At 48.7% G+C, this 17,696-nt stretch overlaps 6 protein-coding genes across 6 annotated transcripts; 3 read left to right on the top strand and 3 right to left on the bottom strand.

The window, feature by feature from the left end:
- Positions 1 to 4,411: 4,411 nt before the first annotated feature.
- On the top strand, positions 4,412 to 5,863 carry ARB_01736 (C2H2 finger domain protein, putative; the record flags this gene model as incomplete). The annotated part of the gene is made up of 2 exons (XM_003011935.1): positions 4,412 to 4,715; positions 4,806 to 5,863. The coding sequence occupies 2 exons, from the start codon at positions 4,412 to 4,414 to the stop codon at positions 5,861 to 5,863; spliced, it is 1,362 nt and encodes a 453-aa protein (XP_003011981.1).
- A 1,390-nt stretch (positions 5,864 to 7,253) lies between these two features.
- ARB_01735 (uncharacterized protein) lies at positions 7,254 to 7,850 on the bottom strand (the record flags this gene model as incomplete). The annotated part of the gene is made up of 1 exon (XM_003011934.1): positions 7,254 to 7,850. One exon carries the CDS (start codon positions 7,848 to 7,850, stop codon positions 7,254 to 7,256), a length of 597 nt encoding a protein of 198 aa, XP_003011980.1.
- A 1,575-nt stretch (positions 7,851 to 9,425) lies between these two features.
- ARB_01734 (nonsense-mediated mRNA decay protein Upf3, putative) lies at positions 9,426 to 11,308 on the bottom strand (the record flags this gene model as incomplete). Its single annotated transcript, XM_003011933.1, has 2 exons — positions 9,426 to 10,983; positions 11,052 to 11,308. 2 exons carry the CDS (start codon positions 11,306 to 11,308, stop codon positions 9,426 to 9,428), a joined length of 1,815 nt encoding a protein of 604 aa, XP_003011979.1.
- A 1,233-nt stretch (positions 11,309 to 12,541) lies between these two features.
- On the top strand, positions 12,542 to 12,964 carry ARB_01733 (Ctr copper transporter family protein; the record flags this gene model as incomplete). The annotated part of the gene is made up of 1 exon (XM_003011932.1): positions 12,542 to 12,964. One exon carries the CDS (start codon positions 12,542 to 12,544, stop codon positions 12,962 to 12,964), a length of 423 nt encoding a protein of 140 aa, XP_003011978.1.
- A 727-nt stretch (positions 12,965 to 13,691) lies between these two features.
- Positions 13,692 to 15,091, bottom strand: ARB_01732 (oxidoreductase, 2OG-Fe(II) oxygenase family, putative; the record flags this gene model as incomplete). The annotated part of the gene is made up of 2 exons (XM_003011931.1): positions 13,692 to 14,619; positions 14,664 to 15,091. The coding sequence occupies 2 exons, from the start codon at positions 15,089 to 15,091 to the stop codon at positions 13,692 to 13,694; spliced, it is 1,356 nt and encodes a 451-aa protein (XP_003011977.1).
- Positions 15,092 to 16,263: 1,172 nt separating this feature from the next.
- Positions 16,264 to 17,633, top strand: ARB_01731 (uncharacterized protein; the record flags this gene model as incomplete). Its single annotated transcript, XM_003011930.1, has 3 exons — positions 16,264 to 16,417; positions 16,508 to 17,263; positions 17,368 to 17,633. 3 exons carry the CDS (start codon positions 16,264 to 16,266, stop codon positions 17,631 to 17,633), a joined length of 1,176 nt encoding a protein of 391 aa, XP_003011976.1.
- Positions 17,634 to 17,696: the final 63 nt, after the last annotated feature.

The raw sequence follows: 17,696 nt of genomic DNA, 5'->3' as shown, positions 1-17,696 counted from the left end.
CTTCTCTTCTCTGCTCGCTGCGTCCAGCCGGTAAAAATATGCCCTTCGAGATAAGGAAAGGTAAAAAAGACGGGAAACGCATCGCTTGGGGCTGTGTTGGATGTCGCGGCAGTTGAGCAACGACATTTGCGGTAGAAGGTCAAAATTTCCTCTTTCGGCTGACACAAACAATTTCTTATTCCAACCGACGACGTCAAACCATCGAATCGACGACGACGAACAGAACAACAACCAGGGGAAGGGGAATAAAGGGACGCGCAACAATATCACCACATTTTCGCAGGGGAGACTGAAACATTGAAATGCCGATTTTTCTCCATGGCCGGGCCCACTAACTAGTTAAATAACTCCGTTCTACCCCTATATAACAACCGAGAGAAAAAGAGTATATGGGTCTATAAAGTGATAGGTAACATGACTAGTCACTCACATTCTGACAACTGAACGGCCAAACGTGTTAATTCCAAGATAGGGATGAGAAAGAAAAAGGAATGAAATCAACCGCGAGGCTAGAAAACCGGGAACTGGTGACAATTCCGAAGAAAATTGTTTCTTTTGAAAATCCACGGATAACTATTGCTCTGTACGGCGCGTGTTGCGCTCCCGAGAGTCTGACAACACCAAGTTTTTACCTACCTTCTGGATAATTTCCGATGCTGGCTGTGCAAGTTACGCAGCACTGGGTGCTTCACGAGCTGAGGCTGAGGCTGGTTCTGGCACGGCTGGTGTCCTACTTACCTCGTGGTAGTGGCGATTCGGCAAGGGTAGGTATGGAGCATGTAAGTATGTATCTTGACCCAAGGGCTGGAGTCAACATGCAGCCGTTTTAGTTCAGCCCTAAGACAGCCTTGTGTGAAGCTCGACATCGGCTGATGGTCCCTGATCTTTGGGTGGATTCATCCTGAGATCGTATCTCTGGAGTACGAAGGGACATACATACGTATCCGAAGCTCGGAATATATGTATCTGATTTATTAATCAGGGGTCATCCAGGTTCTAGGGACAAATATCCATCCCAGATGTTATTTTTATCAACAAAAAAGTATGGGACAATATTAAATTGTATGGAGGACGGATCGTGCCCCAATAAGAGTGCGCGCCACCAGCGACCAATGTCAGCCAGCAAGCATGGCCATGCAAGGGTTTAAAAAAAAATTACCTCCAGCCTACATATTTCGGGCGTGGTTAGTCCCCAGAATCGGGAGACTTTGCCTGCCAACCCTCTGTCAGAGTGAAGCTTGCTTGCAGCTTGAAGCTCGCTTCTTCCGTGGGGTGCCAACGTATCGGCCAAGTGGGAAGGCGAAAATGGATGAATGACATAACTAAGGGATCGAGGAATACGACAGCGTGTCCGAGTTGGTCATGGAGTACTTCGTACATGCAGAGTATACGCTGGAAGTGACATAAACCGGTTTCAGCCCAACGAAGAAGGATAAGGATGAGCTCGTGGTTGTTTTCCAGGGATGGCCAAACCGTGAAACACTCCAGTTGGGAATCGAGGACGTCTGTTGCGGTGAAGCTCCTGGATAGAAGTGATTCTAGCCTGAGCTCCTTAATATGTCTGTTACATGGGGGCATGCGAAGGAAAATATGCATGAGTGGTGAGCTGCAGCTCGACCTGCTTGACTCTCTCAACTATATTTTATATCTCGCAACAACCTGGGAGGATGAAGTCTTAATGCTAAAACCGTTATGCATTTGGCGCTTTTATCTTTCGTCCCTCCCTCCCTCTGCCTCTCCTATCTTTGCTGTCGTTTCTTTTCTTTATTTTCTGTTCCTAAACTCCCCGGGCCCGTGACATGATTGATAGGTACCTCATGCAGCATACTGGATTTACAGTGACCACTGCCGTTTCTTTTTTGTACGGAGTACGGAGTACCAGTTGACCACCTCGCTGATTTTTACTAGATTGATATAACCTTTGCGGTCGTTTGGTTCGACCGATTTCTCTGGTGTGAGAGGTGACGCCCAACCACTATTGGGCCAAGTCTTGCCAATTCAGCGCAACCGCTGTTGATCGAGGCCGTCTGCAGGCGAATGGTCTCCCTCTTAGCGTCGACCGCAGCATCCCATCCTACCACCCTTGACCACGCATCCCTGAACCCTGCTGCATTAACTCTCGCCATTTCTTACGCTCTGCCCCGCCCGCCTGCCGACGCTTCCTGCGCTGGACGCGCTGCGTGAGCCGATCCACCAACATCGTCGAAGGACGAGAACAAGGGCGGTCACACAGACATGTACTAGTGGAAAAGGCGCATCCACATCCTGCGCCAGTGACAGACGGATGGGTGCGATCCGTCCCATTCTCTCTGCATAAGCACCAGCCTCTGGCCCACTACTACAGTGGGACCCGCGGAAGGAGGCCCTTGGGAGCCCAGTCAAGGCCTCCCCCATCCATGTCGTTACCAAAAAATCTCCCTTTGGCCCACGCTCATTGTTGTGTGGCCAATCCTCTCTGTCAAAGCAAGGCACGACGTGATTGGAACTGAATAAACGAGAGAGGAATTGAACCCAAAGAGTCCTAGGCTGAAAGAAGACTGGGCTGTCGCGTGTGAAATGCTTTTTCGATGGCCTCGCTGTCAAGAGTCAACCTGACCACCCTTCGTAACTACTTGGATTGGGATAGGCAGAGTTGTTCTCCGTTGAAGACAGGCTATGGGGAACATACACTGTACATCAACAAGCAATCCCGCTGTCGATGAATGTGTTGTACAGAGTACGGGGAAAGGGAAAAAAAAGGGGCCTTGATCTGGCCTGTTGCTGCACCCCCAACCTCAGAGCTGATCGCCTTCGTCAGAGTTCCTAACATATCCGCTATTAGTTTCTCTCCTGCAGTACGAGCAAGTCGATCGATAAAAAAAGGGGATCGACAAATTTATCCAAAGCTCTTTCGTTTCTTCCTGTTATTTGACTGGTTGCTGGAGACGTCCCCGAAAACAACGACATTACCTTTCACCCTTGTCACCTTTTATTTCTTCTTGTGATAAGAGTGTTTTTATTTTTTATTTTTTTTTGTGACTTATCCCTTCCTCAACCAAATTGCTTCTTATTCTTATTTACCTGCTCTCCGCCCCATTTATACAATCTGGGCCCGGGATTATTTCGACTAGCACCTGCTATTTTTTCTTCCCACCTTCAGCTTATTTATTTTACAGTTCCCCCCTGGCCCAGCATCCCATTTTATGGGAAGCTGACCCTTATCCGCCTTCACCTCCTTTGTTTACTATCGATAGGCCAGCACGATACCCAATCCATTACCTTTTGCCACCCACGCATCAGGGGGCTTGTCCTACCAGACACGTCGCAAACTCCTGAGGAGTGGGAAAAACAAAAGGGACATACCTAGGAAGAGGACATTTTGAAGACCTGACAAAAACATCGTGCAAAAGCTTTGCGTCGCCATCTTTCTATTTGATTTGTCAAGCTGCCAGGTCAGGACCCATTGTGCCCAGCGGAGCGTCTATGGAGGACGCTACCAACTGATCACCGTCCCACCAACTCCACCCTCCCGATTCTTTATCAACTTTTGGATCCGAATCCATTCAAGGTATACATCTTGAGTCCATCCCCCCCCCTTCTGCCACTGTCGATCCCATGCAAACAAATTTCTCGATTACGCTGGTCATTGACTTTGACCTCTAGATAATTAATGAATTAATACCCCAGCTTGCGCTAGACTACCTCCAGCAGCAGAATTTACCAACGTGGACTGGTTGTTGACAGAACTTCGGCCCACTTTCTGATCTGATATTATTTCAGCTGGGCGCGTGATGCTGCTAAGAGCGTCCTGAGGCTCCTCTTTCTGTTTGCACCCAAAAGCAAACGTTTGTGTTGTCACAAGTGCCTTCCACATCAACAGCCAATCCGGGGAATTATTCCTTTTCTTTTCAGGGAGGTTTTGCGTTCCATTTTCCTGGGCCACAGTCCCCCAGCTCTGCATATTCAACCACATAGTGGATTTATCTCTAACCACTTTCGGCTGGTGGATTAAAGATAATGTTTGAATAGCTTGCTTTTTAGCTCAACACCGAAAATATTACTCGGGGAAGCAGCCTCACCGATCTTTGGCAGCATTATTAAGGATCTAGGTGATCCAGAAACGGTTTCCTCATTTTTCACCTGGAAGTTTCTTACACCCGAATGTTGATTTGCTCTTCGGCGTGGCGCAGGAACATCACTCTCACAACTCCACATATACCTTATACACGGCTTACAGCTCGATCTGTGCATCTCTGTTTATTAAATTGACCACCTGGTTGCATGGTAGCCCTTCATCAGCTATTGTACCAAATAACATATCCAACGTCTTTCCAGGAGCCTTGACCAAGAGACATCTCGCTGGTCCGTCAGCCTCACAACCGAACAGAGCCTTTTTGCAACCGTGGCTGCTCTTGCCGTATCCCCGCCCGGAATGGGGGCGGTGTTCCATCCACATCAGCAGTTTACTCAGTCAAACGATACAATACTACCAAGCTTTGAACGTAGCAACCCGCAACCGTTGCAGCCTCAACCGACCAACTCTTCAAAATATTATAGCCCAAACGCCCCATCTTCATCTCCGAGGGGTCAGAAGAGATCCATCGGGCTCGCTTCTAAACCACAGATAGACAGACCAAACTCGTTCTCACTAAACCTGGCTCCCAGTACTTCTGGTTCCACTGGGCAGAGCAGTCCTGCATACTGGCCCGGTGTCCCATCTCTTCCCTTCAACGCTGGTAGGGCCCCAAAATTCTGTTCAATTGTGGATACTTGAAACTTGCATAACTAACGCGACTGTGAAGGTCGTAATATTCCCCCATCAACAGCTACAGACGGCTTGTCACAGTACAGCCCGATATCCCCTTACCCGCCTTCCTCGGGGACCTCGCAACCACCGATTTCACAACTACAACATCATTCGCAATCACAAGACTCTCAGCAGCATCCTTCCAACCAGGTCGATCAACACCAGTCACAACACTCGTCCCAAACAATGGCACAAACATTAATGGATTCCCAGGCAAATTCTAGCCATATATCACCTCAAGCTTCCCAACAGCAGTCGCCGCTGGACCCGTATGGACACCGTTTCCGTTACCCAGGCCCACAACAATCGCCCCTTCCACAACACCCTTCTAGTTTCCAGCCTTATCCGGGTGCCTCAATGTCCATGAACCAGACTTCTGTCAGTGACAGCTCCCAGAGACTTGGAGTGCCGGTACAAGTTCCAGTCGAAGGCCAGCAACCCCTCCCCCAATACACCCGCCCATATCCTTCATACAACCTTCCAGCCATGAATGGCCCCGTGATGAGTAATGTCCATCACCCATCTAGCCAGATGGCTCTGATAGGCTCTATGCAGCCTAACATCCTTCCTACATTCAACAGTGGGCATGCTGCTAGCTTACAGCAAATGTATACGCATCAGCATCCACAAGCTCATCATATGCATGGACTTGGCCCCCCAGGCCCTCAAAATGATAGACCATTCAGATGTGACACTTGCCAGCAGAGTTTTAATCGAAATCATGACCTAAAACGACATAAGCGCATTCACCTGGCTGTTAAGCCATTCCCCTGCAACCACTGTGACAAAAGCTTTTCGAGAAAGGATGCTCTTAAGGTGTGTTTTACGTATCCTTGCCCTTTTTCTTCCTTCTTCTTGAGTTATAAACATGGTATTAATCCTTATTTTGCACAGAGACATATACTTGTCAAGGGTTGCGGCAAGGACCCCCATTCTGAAAGTGACCACTCAAGGATTATAAAATCTGAATCATCGGCACCCTTTTCGGCATCTCATTCTGCGAAGGACGACGATGGAAGCAGCGCCACACCCCCTTCTGCAACTGGATCGCGCAAGGGTAGTAATGGTGGAATATAATTTCTCACTCGATCATCTTCCGAGAGGCTATTTCGTTTGTTCCCTGCAATAAGCTAAGAGGCGGCTTAGTTCTTCATTTCACTACTATTTCATTTAACTACATGGGCGGCTGCTTTTTACCTTCATTGATTGCTCCCGTACTTGTATGACCAACCCTCTACGATCTATATCATTTTAATCACCATTCCCCTAAGTCTTCATCCCTTGGACTTTCGTTTCTCCCCTTCCTACAAGCCTGACCTCATTATCTCGAATGCCTCGTCACTTTCCACATAAGCGGTGTGATACATAAAAATTTTTTGTTTCTTTCTTGACATTCCCTTCTGCGGCCGCATTTAATTAGCAAACATAGCTTGCATTCTTTTGGTTGCCCAATTTTGGTGTTTGAGTGTCTTTTTTTTTTTTTTTTTTTGTAAAACTGTGTGGTGATACTACCCCGTTGTTCGGTGTTATCCTGTCTTTAACTACTCAGTGTCGTTATAACGGAGTTATTATTAGGATTTCCTAACATATTTAGTCATGAGTTTAGAGTCTCATGTCTTATTATACCTAGTAATAACGTCTAGATAGGTAACCATTCCTGTTTCGACGAAATATGGTTAGAAACGAAACGAAGAACCAACAATTTGGCGCAAAGACAGTTAAACATTGGAGCTACCGAGATGGTGGGATCATAACTGGAACTGCTCGAGCGTCCCAAGTCCTTGCAGCCCGCAATCCCCCATCACACAACCGGTCGAATTTCCAATCCATCGTGTATACGATGGCCCAGCAGAAGCGATTATCAGGCGGTTGAATATGGTTATATTAACCAGAGATGAACGCTCTTCGGGAGAGTTGAATTCAACACGAAACCCGATGGGTAAAGCGTCTGTAGCAAAACGGGCATTTTTATTTAGTATGGGCGTAATTATTGCCCCGGCGCACGCAGCATGGCGTATTTTTCCATTGTTGGCAATATAAGCACTAGCGTGCTCGGTATGTTGGGGAGTAAGCACATAGAACCAAACGACTGAGTATGGGCCAATGCGAGTACGGCCCCAATACCACGTTTTTGTTGTTGATGTGAATGGCACATCACTCCAGTTCTATATTCGGATGAATACATCATGGATCAGTAGGAGCAAACGAAGGTGTTGAGGGTTGGTTTGGCTGAAGTGGCTGGCTTCCACAACACGCTTACCTTATCATGATATGCAGAACCATGAAACCGGAGCCTTGACCCTGCGATTGTCATGTCAACCGATGCATTGCCATCGGGTATGGCGTTGGCCCACCCAACATGTGGGCAAACTTGCACATCCACATTCTGAGACGCGGCGCTGCACGGGTAATGTGGTGGCGCTACCTGAATATGGCTGAAGTTAATTATCAAACGTCGACACAAGTGCTAGTAAAATGCCATGGGCTGAGGATTGGGACATACGGATCTGATATCAAATGTGCCTTTGATTTCATGAATTGTATCGTTAAAGAATACACGGTATCGTGAAAGATCTGCAGAGCCCTGCCATCCCATTTGTATAGGGTGGTAAATACCTGCGTAACCATCTTTAGATGTTTCAATCACCGCTTTTTGGGCGTGGACCGCATATACCGACACAGTCCCATTGGGGAAGGATGCCCATATATAGACAGGTAGGATTCCCTTGTTAGGCAGCAGGAAAGGAAATGCAGTAGAGGAGCTTGTAAAGAAGCAAACGGTTATGGAAGAGTCTCCATCATCTGATACTGCGTCAAAATACCACCAGTCATAGACGGTCTCGTTCACAAAGTTAAGCTTTGGAGAATCAAAATCTCCCTCACCGGAGAGAAATTGAGCTTTGCTAGGTAAAAGAGAGACAGTAGAATCCAAAACTGTAATGGAGCCCTGAATATCTCTGCGATATTCCGTCGCTGTCACCAGGAAGCAAAAATTAAACAGTAAAAGGCACAATGTGAGCAGGTCCATGATGGTATGGTCGAAGAAAGAGTATACACACACCATGATGAGGGGGGAAATTTTTGTGAGGGAATCTGATGCTCAAATGAAGCCATCAAACCCAGGATAAGTAGTCTTCCTCTGGCTCCAACATCTCACACAATGGCGAGGATCAGGGTATTAACATGGTTACCTATGTTCGCATGTGGCATTGTAGCAGCTAATTCCACGATGCATATTATTCTCATATCCCACTACTACCATAGGTAAGAGTATCCAACACGAGAGAAGCGAAATACGAATGGCATCTCAACTCCTCCGGATCGATAGCCGAGCTATACGAGAATTGCGGCGTATCTAAAAGTGAAGGCAAACAAAAACACAGGGCCTAGGAGGAAAACAAATCTGATGTAAGAAGCACTTCCATCACGTATATGGACGCATGCATACTCGAATGCATGCAGCTAGCCATACTGTAGCTATCCACGAGCTGAGAATTGGGGCGTTTGCATTCATCCCCTGAATTTGGGATATCACCGTCACCGACTGCCACAACGGTGATGGCTGAATGTTGTGTACTGCAGATCGGTGGCACATATCCAGACAGCCATGCCGGCAATCTCCGTTACCCGTATCGGCTGCTGATGGAGATGCTTGTAACACACGATGTCGTAGCCCGATCTGTTGCTTTTTCAATAGTTAGGAAACGTTATATAATTTTCATCATGGTTGATGGTTGCTGCAAAAAAAGGTTCAAGGAGGTTTCGGATTTACTTCGGCCCGCACGGTTTATCCGAACCTTAACTTTATCCGAGCGCTTTATCCGAAGCTGTTTGTCTGGTTTGCACTTTATTATATAATCATTACATAACTCTGATGTAATTGGCTGGAGCTTCCTCCGTACCTCGGCACAAACGGAAAAAATGAAAATTTTGAATCCTCGCTTAGCGTTAGCGCGGTTTGAAAAAGCTATAAAAGGCTCCTCGCCCCTTCAACCCTTTTCTAAAAACCAGTCGACTTTACTTCAAAGAATGTGAGTACACATTTTGCTTTCCACCACACGATGTCACCCTCTGGCTTGACACGTTGATGTTCATGATGATGATAACTAACTGTTCTCTTTCCAACAGCATTTCTATAGTAAACGACCCTACTCTGTAGTTTTTACGAAAGCGACAAGAGTCCCAACCTTGCTGATGACCCTAATGTCCTCGATGCCCTAAAGTGAAGCCTTTTTTACTCTCGCCTATACTTCGACAGTGATGATGATACTTGACAATGCTTCGGTGTTTGATTGAATCTCATCCTGTTGATTTAGAGAGTGGTGATGATCTTTACCTCGTCGTGGCGTCTGACTTCGGTCGGCCTGGCAAGGTGGGTGTCGAGGAGGTCTGAAAGGTTCTATTCACCCTTGAGTTGTTAGAGTGGGATGTCTGTTGTTTAGTTTATAACTGCTTAGTAGAATTTAATGGGAAATTTGTTCAAAAAAAATTTTTTTTTTTTTCGCTCTTAGTAGAAGATGTAGGCTTATCGTTTCGAATTTTGTGTGTAATTGCTGGAGACTTGCATCTCCATTTTATGCGAATTCGTAATCATGGGAGAAGAACTATGCTACTGCTCGAGAACCAGCTATGAAAGAAACTATTTACCACGTCCTCCAGCGCCTCCACGGCCATATCCCCTACGAGTGCCTCTACCACGAGGACCCGGAGTCCCACGAGAAGCAGGAGATGTTGTAGGTGGAGGTGCAGCTGCAGCTGTAGGTGAAGATCCGGCCTGTGCTGGTCTCGACCCTTGCTGTGATGGCTGTTGTTGGGTGTTCGCGTGAGCCGGACCCTGCCCGCCTCCTCCTCCACTACCACCGCCGGCGCCGGCGCCACGGTTGCCATGACCTCTGTTCTGTGCTACAGCGGCAGATGTCCTCCGTTCCAGCACTACTACTTGGCTTTGGGCGATAGACACGGGGCTTGCATCAATAGCTTTCCGAAGGCTTGCCGGCTCGGCAAAATCGACGTATCCGAAGCCTTTCTTCTTGTCAATTTCTACACGTATGACTTTGCCAAACTGTGAGAATCCTTTCTGGAGGAGATCTTCCGTTACTCCTTGGGAAGGATTGGCGTGTTTGAGGAATGCCTGCGTTCCATTTGATGATGGTGATTGAGAGGACTGTTGTTGGTTCTTTTGGGCCGCAGGATTTGATGATGCTTTCGTATTTGGAGTACTTGGAGTAGTTGCCGCCTTCTTGCCAGCTGCATTATTTCGAGCTGCTGGCTCTGCAGGTGGGGTACCTTTAGATTGTTTGCTCGGTGCAGACTTGGGCGTAGAATCGGCGGCGTTCTTCCCCTTGGGGGAAGGAGCAGGATTATTAGATTCTGATTTTGAGTTTGATGGTTGTTGGTCCTTCTTTGCACTGTCTGCTGTAGCGTTACCGCCCGAGCCAGAAGAAGAAGCCTGACCAGCCTTATCCCTTCTTCGTGTAGGTGTAGTAAGGCCCAAATCACGTCGTAATATTTTGGTAGCTGCAGTGAGGCTTCCCCTTTCTCTCTTCCGTTCTGGTGCTGGAGATGCTTGGGGTGGTTGATTGACAGAGCTTGCGAGAGCTTTGTTTTCAGCTTTGGTAGATCCGTTTGCAGCCTGTTTATTCGCGGCCTTTACGGCATCCTTAACAGCAACATCCTTGGCTGCCTTGTCCTTTTTCTGCTTCTCCGAAGTTGACTTGTCTGCACGGCTGAGGAGCTGTTTCTTCCCGATCGACTTTTCACTTTTGCTCTCTTTGGCAGCAGCTGAGCGGGCCTGCTTGGCTGCTTTTGCAGCAGCGACCTCCTTTGCCTTGTTTGCCTTTTTCTCTCTTAGATATTGGATGAGTGGGGTGATCGTTGGTTTTTCCACTTTATCTGCTGCCTCGGTCGTCTCTTCCTCAGACGGCTTGGTGACTGGGTTGGTCAAACTCTCGAGGAAGGCTATGAATTCCGCATCCTGGTCGATAGTGCCTACACGAGCATCGTTTCGAACTTTTCCACTAGGCACGCGGGAAAATGGGGCATATTCCAGGGTCGGCGGTCCAAGTAGGGCGGAATCATTGTAGGTATTTCGAGCATCGTGAAATGTGGTTTGGCGGATCACATCCGAGAGTTCGGGGATAGTCACTGACGAGGTAACTCGTAGATACGCCCTTCCGGGACGTGATGGTTTCGATGGGCTAAAAAGTTCAAGAAAGACGCCGCTGTTAGATATAGATAAAGGCGTTGGTCAACACGGAACACTGACTCGGTAGAAACCTTCCCCTCCTTGAAGAGAAACCAGTCAACTTTCCCTCGTCCAACTTTCCAGAAGTCTCCCAGCGTTGTCTCGAACTCAGCCTGTGTCAGGCCGGGGGGCAGACGTCTCACATGCAGCTTTAGGCGGGGGGCATTTCCTTTGCTGGAGTGGCCCTTGGGTGTGGGCGGAGGAGCAGCTTTCTGCGTCGCCGCCGGGTTGATAGCAAGGACCCCCGGAGACGCCTTCTGCTGATTCTTTTGCGACATGGTGTTCGGCGGCAGGTCTATAAGGAGCACTGCTATGCCCGGTTTCTCCTCCAGCCCCGTCTCTGCACGATGTCTCTGATGGATGGTGAATGCGTGTGCTCTGTAGCTGTCGGTGAGTTGAGGCCGGGCACAGTTTTGATCACGTGATACTCCTTCTGCGCCCGCGTCGCTTAAGGTTCCAGCCGCCAGCCAGCTTACGCCCAATACGGACGTCAATGACGATAGTTAAACGCTCTGTGCCGCCGCTATGTCGACGTCGTCTATGTCAACTACATCATACATGGCAGATGGGAGCTGGCGGCGGCACCGTCGAGTCGACCAAGCGAGATCATGCTGCAACATGGTGCTCTGAAGGGCGTGCGTTAACTAACTAGCCGGCTAGTTAGCCCACTTCTTCTGCCTCAGTGAGGTCCAGCCAGGGTTGCCGAGCTGCATCTTTATCTAGCTACCAGCGAGCCGTCTGTCCTGCCTCGACCACGGCGCCCTTTGTGCGACCAGGTCGGCTTCCGGAGCGCCTTTTCTAGCTCAATGGGCGTTGAAGATGCAGCCGAGCATGTTTGAGCATGTTTTCGCACGTTTGGTTTTTCCCTTCTCTAACTAACTCGCTAGCTATCGGTGCGGTGGAGTTGGCGCAGGCGGTTGTTTGTCCTGTTTTTTTATTCGATGGTCACGCCAATAATGATCAATCCATAAGAGAAAAAGGCTATAATATATAAGTATAGCCGGCCAGCCACCAACGTACATATTGTATATAACTTCTCCTGACGGCCGGATTCTCTTTTTCCTTTCATTTACCTATTTACCTACCGGTTGCTCGCAGTCGAAACACACGCACACATACAAGTAACCCGCCAAAGTACAAAGCCTGCGAAGATGGACATGACCATGACCATGACCAGCAACATGCCCATGCCGACCGGCGCCCATGACATGCATCATGGAGGGCATTCCATGCCTGCAATGGATCATGGAGCGCACGGCATGAACCATGGGAGTCACGGTGGTATGGGCCAGTGCAAGATATCTGTAAGTCCATCCTCATCCCGCGCGTCTATCAAACCACTAGCTTCCCCTGCTCATATAAACATTTTAGATGCTTTGGAATTGGAACGTCATCGACGCATGTGAGCACCCTTTTCTCTGTTAACAGATCCTGGTTTATCACGAGCAACCTTCTTACGATGTGACGGGATAGGCTTCATCTCATCGACATGGCGAATTACGTCCAGGGGGATGTTTGCCGGCTCATGTATCGGCGTGATCCTCCTTGTCATGTCTCTCGAGTTCCTCCGTCGTCTAGGACGCGAGTTTGATAAACACATTGCGGGCCAACCATCTCTGTTTAACAAACTCGGCTTCGGAACTTCCGCCATGGCTGCTGCAAACTCGCATCCAGTAGGCAGTGAATTCACCGATGATCCTACCAGCTCCAAGCCGACGGATGCCAATGGATCACCTAAGCTCGTGGGAGGACGACGTTCGCCAACGCTCTTGCAGCACACGCTTCGATCCCTGTTGCATATGGTAACTTTCGGAGTAGCATATTTTGTGATGTTGCTGGCCATGTACTACAATGGGTTTTTCATCATCTGCATTCTCATTGGAGCATTCCTGGGCCACTTTGTGTTCTCTTGGAAGAGTAAAGATAAAAGGTGAGTTCTTGATCGATCCCCATTATTTAACCTTTTCTTCCCCCCCTAAAAATAGTCAAAATATCTTGCCCTGTCGCCCGCGCATGGTCTGGCTAACGAGATTCCTTTCAAGCGACGCATGTGAGATCACCGTTTGCTGTGGTTGAGGGGAATCGGATTGCAAAGCGAAATTAAAAATTGCCCTCCAACCCATGTTCGCTGTTCGCTACATACCCACTGTTTATGATGTTCATGGGATAAGAAAAAAAAAAAATTAAAAAAGAGAGAGATGCTCGCGATACCCGTCCCTGCCATGCATCTTGGCCTGGCCACCACGGTTTTAAGAACCAAGTTATGTATGGAGGACTTTTTTACTCGAGAAGATATGAGATATTAATGTAGACTTAAGACAGAAGAAATTCTCCATTCGGATATGACCACGATTAATAATATATTCTTTTATGCAAAAACAATCTACCTAAGGACATGTCTATAAAAAAGCCTTTTAGTACACGCGAGCATGTACTCCATGTATATCAACCATGTTAAAAAAAAGTAACTCCAAATAGCCTCAAGTATCCATAAAGTAATAATATGACAGTAATAATATCAACAAGAATAGAACAGTTCCACCTGGGCATCGACTTTCTAAGAAATGCGCACATTCCTCCATTACATCGTTCGTTACCGATCGTCACAACCAAAAAATGCATATATGTTCAAGTTAGAGCCATCCGTCTTCGCGCATTGAGCTACCTCTTTTGTTTGAAGCGAGGCGACGATGGCCTTACCCACCCCATCCACTCCTTCCCCTCGAATACCTTGCCTATTCGCTTGCACTGGCTCGGAAGCTCACGCGAGCTTTTGTGCGCGGTCATTGGTCTTGGGACAACGGGAATCCCGGCAAGTTGTTTCAGGATAACGTCATCTTCAGGCCGAGAAAAGTAGACAAGGGAGTACCGAGGGTTGCTGGTTTGCATGCCGGGCACAGCACATACGCGATGTACGTTTGCGCGGACGCCGCCTTCCGTAAGTTTGGCGAGCTGTTCACCCATTAGGATAATGCAGTGGCCAGGTAGAGGGTTGGCGGGTATCCAGTTAGCAGGGAGGTTGGGACCCCCCGAGAAGTCCATTGTGGGTTCCGGAGATGGTGTGGGATTAGTGGTGGGAGGCGTGCTGGTAGGAGTCGTAGTAGTAGTAATTATTGGATTTTCCCTGGGTATGGGGAGGTTGTGGAGTGAAGAGTCTGGCTGGGGCGAACGGAACTGCAGTCCACCCGATTGGTTGAATATCAGTGTGACGCTGTTTGAATCAGAATGTTCATCCAGCAAGACATCGTTCTCTGGCGGCGGGCGTGCTTCTTTGCTTGCCTGCAGCTTGATCCACCGTATTTGATCACCGCTGTTTGCGTCGCGACGGTGGATGTTTTTCAAGGATTCGGGCGGTAGGTCCAAGGCCGAGGCCAGGCGAGAGAGGATTAGGGATATTATAGCGTGGGAGTTTCGGATATAGGTTTGTATTAGAGGGAGTGATGATTGTATAGGCTGAGGTTGAGGTTGGGGGATTTTTGTCGGACATTGAATACCCAATATCTCGTCCTTTGAAACGGTGTAGAATTCTTTGAAGTCAAGTGCTCGGTTGCGGTATCCTTTATATCTGTAGGCAGCTCTGTTAGCTATACTATAATACTAGGCAGACACGATATATGTAGATCTCTTACTTACCCGTAGTATCCGCCAAACTTGACCATATCATATTCCCTCTTTTCGTCTTCTGGAAGATTGAAGACATCTCTTCCCAGGCCAAATAACCTGTCTGCATCGGACATAACATCCTCACCCAGGTCTGCTGCCGTTAGGTCTAAGTAGAAGCCACCGAGCTCCCTACATGCCAGTAGCAGGCGATCAGCTTCAGCAGCATCATTTGCAATGAGTCGAGCGAGCGATATTTTGGCTGGAGAGGAGATATGCTGGTGATTCCTATCCAGCGACTGTCTTTCTGTGCCCTCGGAGGATATAGACGAAGAGGAGTAGTTAAAATCTTTTTCGATCTCGAAGGCCTTTTGCTGATAATGGTCGAGATGGTTCTGTTTTCTTGACCGCGAGGCCTTGCGAACCCAGGTCAAAAACTGGCACTGTGAGTTAGACACCATGGCTGCAGCCGTCCACAAGCAAGAGAGACAACGAGACAAAAACGCATCATAATGCGATGGACGAAGAGGGAAGAAAAAGATCCCAAAATTCAATTCCAGAATATTATCATTGAATCCACACCGCAAAGATGACATAAAAATCAGAAGCGACTCGACCCTCGGCGCTTGTCTAAGTAGAGAAGTGGAGCGAGTTTGACATTCGGGTGTCGCAGTTCACGAGTACCTATTTTTTCCCCATCCCCTTTTTTTTTTCACCTCCCTCTTTCTTGCGGGCTGGCACTCCATATATCAGATGCATGTACATGTCCTTCCCTCCCTTTCAAGGATCGGAGGTGGATACTTGTATCACGATGCATGGAGGGAGTGGTGATAGGAAGAGAGGCCGGTTTCCTGGACTAGTTGGGTTGGTGATACTGACGTCGCAAGGCTGGGGGCTTGCATGGAGTAGAACCACGTTTTTTTTTATCTTGTCCGCCGGGGTTGCCTCTCGTCGAGTGGGCTGAACGTTTATGCGACTGGGGCTCCCTTCACTAGACGCACACTCTAGTTCAGCCACCGGCGACCAGAAGAAAATCGATGAAGAAAAATGCCCCCGCCGGCCTGTAACAAGGGCTTGCCACCCCAGCACCAGAAAACGCGAGGCCTGCCACGAGACGACGCTTATATGTCGCTAGCATTAAGGACTAGGGGGAGGGAACGTTTCCTCCGAACACGAGTAAACAGCCTCACGAGCATGGCTGACCCCGATACGCCGTTGATCTGCTCCTTTGTCAGTCTCTCTCTCTAAGTATATCGTTCAGCCTTCGCTTGATGTCGTTGGAAAATCAGAAAGAGAAAAAAAAGCTAAAAATTACGCTTAATATTAAAGTTCTTCTAGAAAAACGGGCGAAGGGAAAGCGATGACTAAGCACAACGTCAGAGAAAACGACGGAGGCGGGCGAAAAGACGAGGATTATTGGAAGACCAACGACAAGCACCGAAGAACGAACCAGGCAGAGACGGCGGCGAGGTCGACGTCAGCAACAGCAACGAAGCAAGAAGCGCGGAGCCCCCTACGGGCCTTTTCGGCAGACGAAGAGCGACGAGATACGAGATAAGACAGGACAGCCATCCCGAGCAGCTGAACTGCCACGTCGATGACTGTTGTGCCTCTCTGTGGTTGAGTCCCCACGATGGTCGACCCGTCAGTCCCCCAGCCTGGCCCGGCGCGACTGAAGCCCAATGCCGGCCCAGACGAGTGGCTAGAGGCAGCGAAAAACTGCAAGTACTTGTCGGAACACCACATGAAGCAGTTATGTGAGCTGGTCAAGGAATACATGATGGAGGGTATGCCACCGTGCCCATCAGCAACACCCACATACATACACATGCCCACATGAAATTCCATCAAAGTTGATCGCCCAGCTAACTAGTCAGAATCCAACATTCAACCGGTGTCCACTCCGGTGACGATATGTGGTGACATACATGGCCAGTTCTACGACTTACTCGAGCTTTTCCGCGTAGCTGGTGGGATGCCCGGTGACACTCGTCCTGCCGCCCCTTCCACCCAAGCGCCGATAATAACATCCGAAGACATCGAGCCCCCGTCAACCATCACAGATCCGAAGTTGAAGCGAAGACTACGGAAGAGTTCACCGCCCAACTCTGTAATTGAGGATGATGGCGACGAAGAGACGGGCGGCCAAGCAACAGAGTCGAAAGGAGATGATGAGACCGGGGAAGAAGACAAGAGCGCTTCTCCCATCGGCAACTTCATCTTCCTAGGCGACTATGTGGATAGAGGGTATTTCAGCCTGGAAACGCTGACGTTACTGCTCTGTTTGAAAGCGCGGTATCCGAATAAAATCACTCTCGTGCGGGGGAATCATGAGTCGAGGCAGATCACGCAGGTGTACGGCTTTTATGACGAATGTGTGCAGAAATACGGCAATGCATCGGTATGGAAGGCATGTTGTCAGGTGTTTGACTTTATGACTTTGGGCGTTATCGTTGATGGCAAGGTGTTGTGTTTACACGGCGGGCTGAGCCCGGAGATTCGAACGCTGGACCAGGTGCGTATCGTGGCGAGGGCGCAGGAGATTCCGCATGAGGGTGCGTTCTGTGATCTTGTCTGGTCTGATCCAGATGAGACGGAGGATCTAACATGGGCCGTCAGTCCTCGTGGAGCTGGTAAGATTGACCTTTCCTTGACTGCTTACTTGTCGTTTTGTCCAAAGGAGAGGGGTTTGCTAACTAATGTTTCCTCCTAGGCTGGTTATTTGGTAGCCGAGTAGCCGACGAGTTCTGCGCTGTGAACGACCTTAATCTGATTGCCCGAGCTCATCAGCTTGTCAACGAAGGATACAAATACCACTTTGACAGCCAGGCCATGGTCACGGTCTGGAGTGCACCGAACTACTGCTACCGCTGCGCCAACATGGCGAGTGTATGTGAGGTGCGAGAAGACCTCAAGCCGGTCTTCAAGCTCTTTGCTGCCGTGCCCGCGGAGATGAGACATGTTCCTGCCTCCCGGCCGCAGAAAGCAGAGTACTTCCTTTAAGTGTTCTTTCGCCTTGAACTAGCTATAAACCTTTTTAACCTCTATTCGACTTCGGCCTGCCGA

The sequence above is a fragment of the Trichophyton benhamiae genome (genome assembly GCF_000151125.1).
Source record: "Trichophyton benhamiae CBS 112371 chromosome Unknown contig00269.3, whole genome shotgun sequence".
Lineage (NCBI taxonomy): Eukaryota > Fungi > Ascomycota > Eurotiomycetes > Onygenales > Arthrodermataceae > Trichophyton > Trichophyton benhamiae.
Note: the sequence above shows the minus strand (reverse complement) of the source record. Positions and strands in the feature narration are given on the sequence as shown.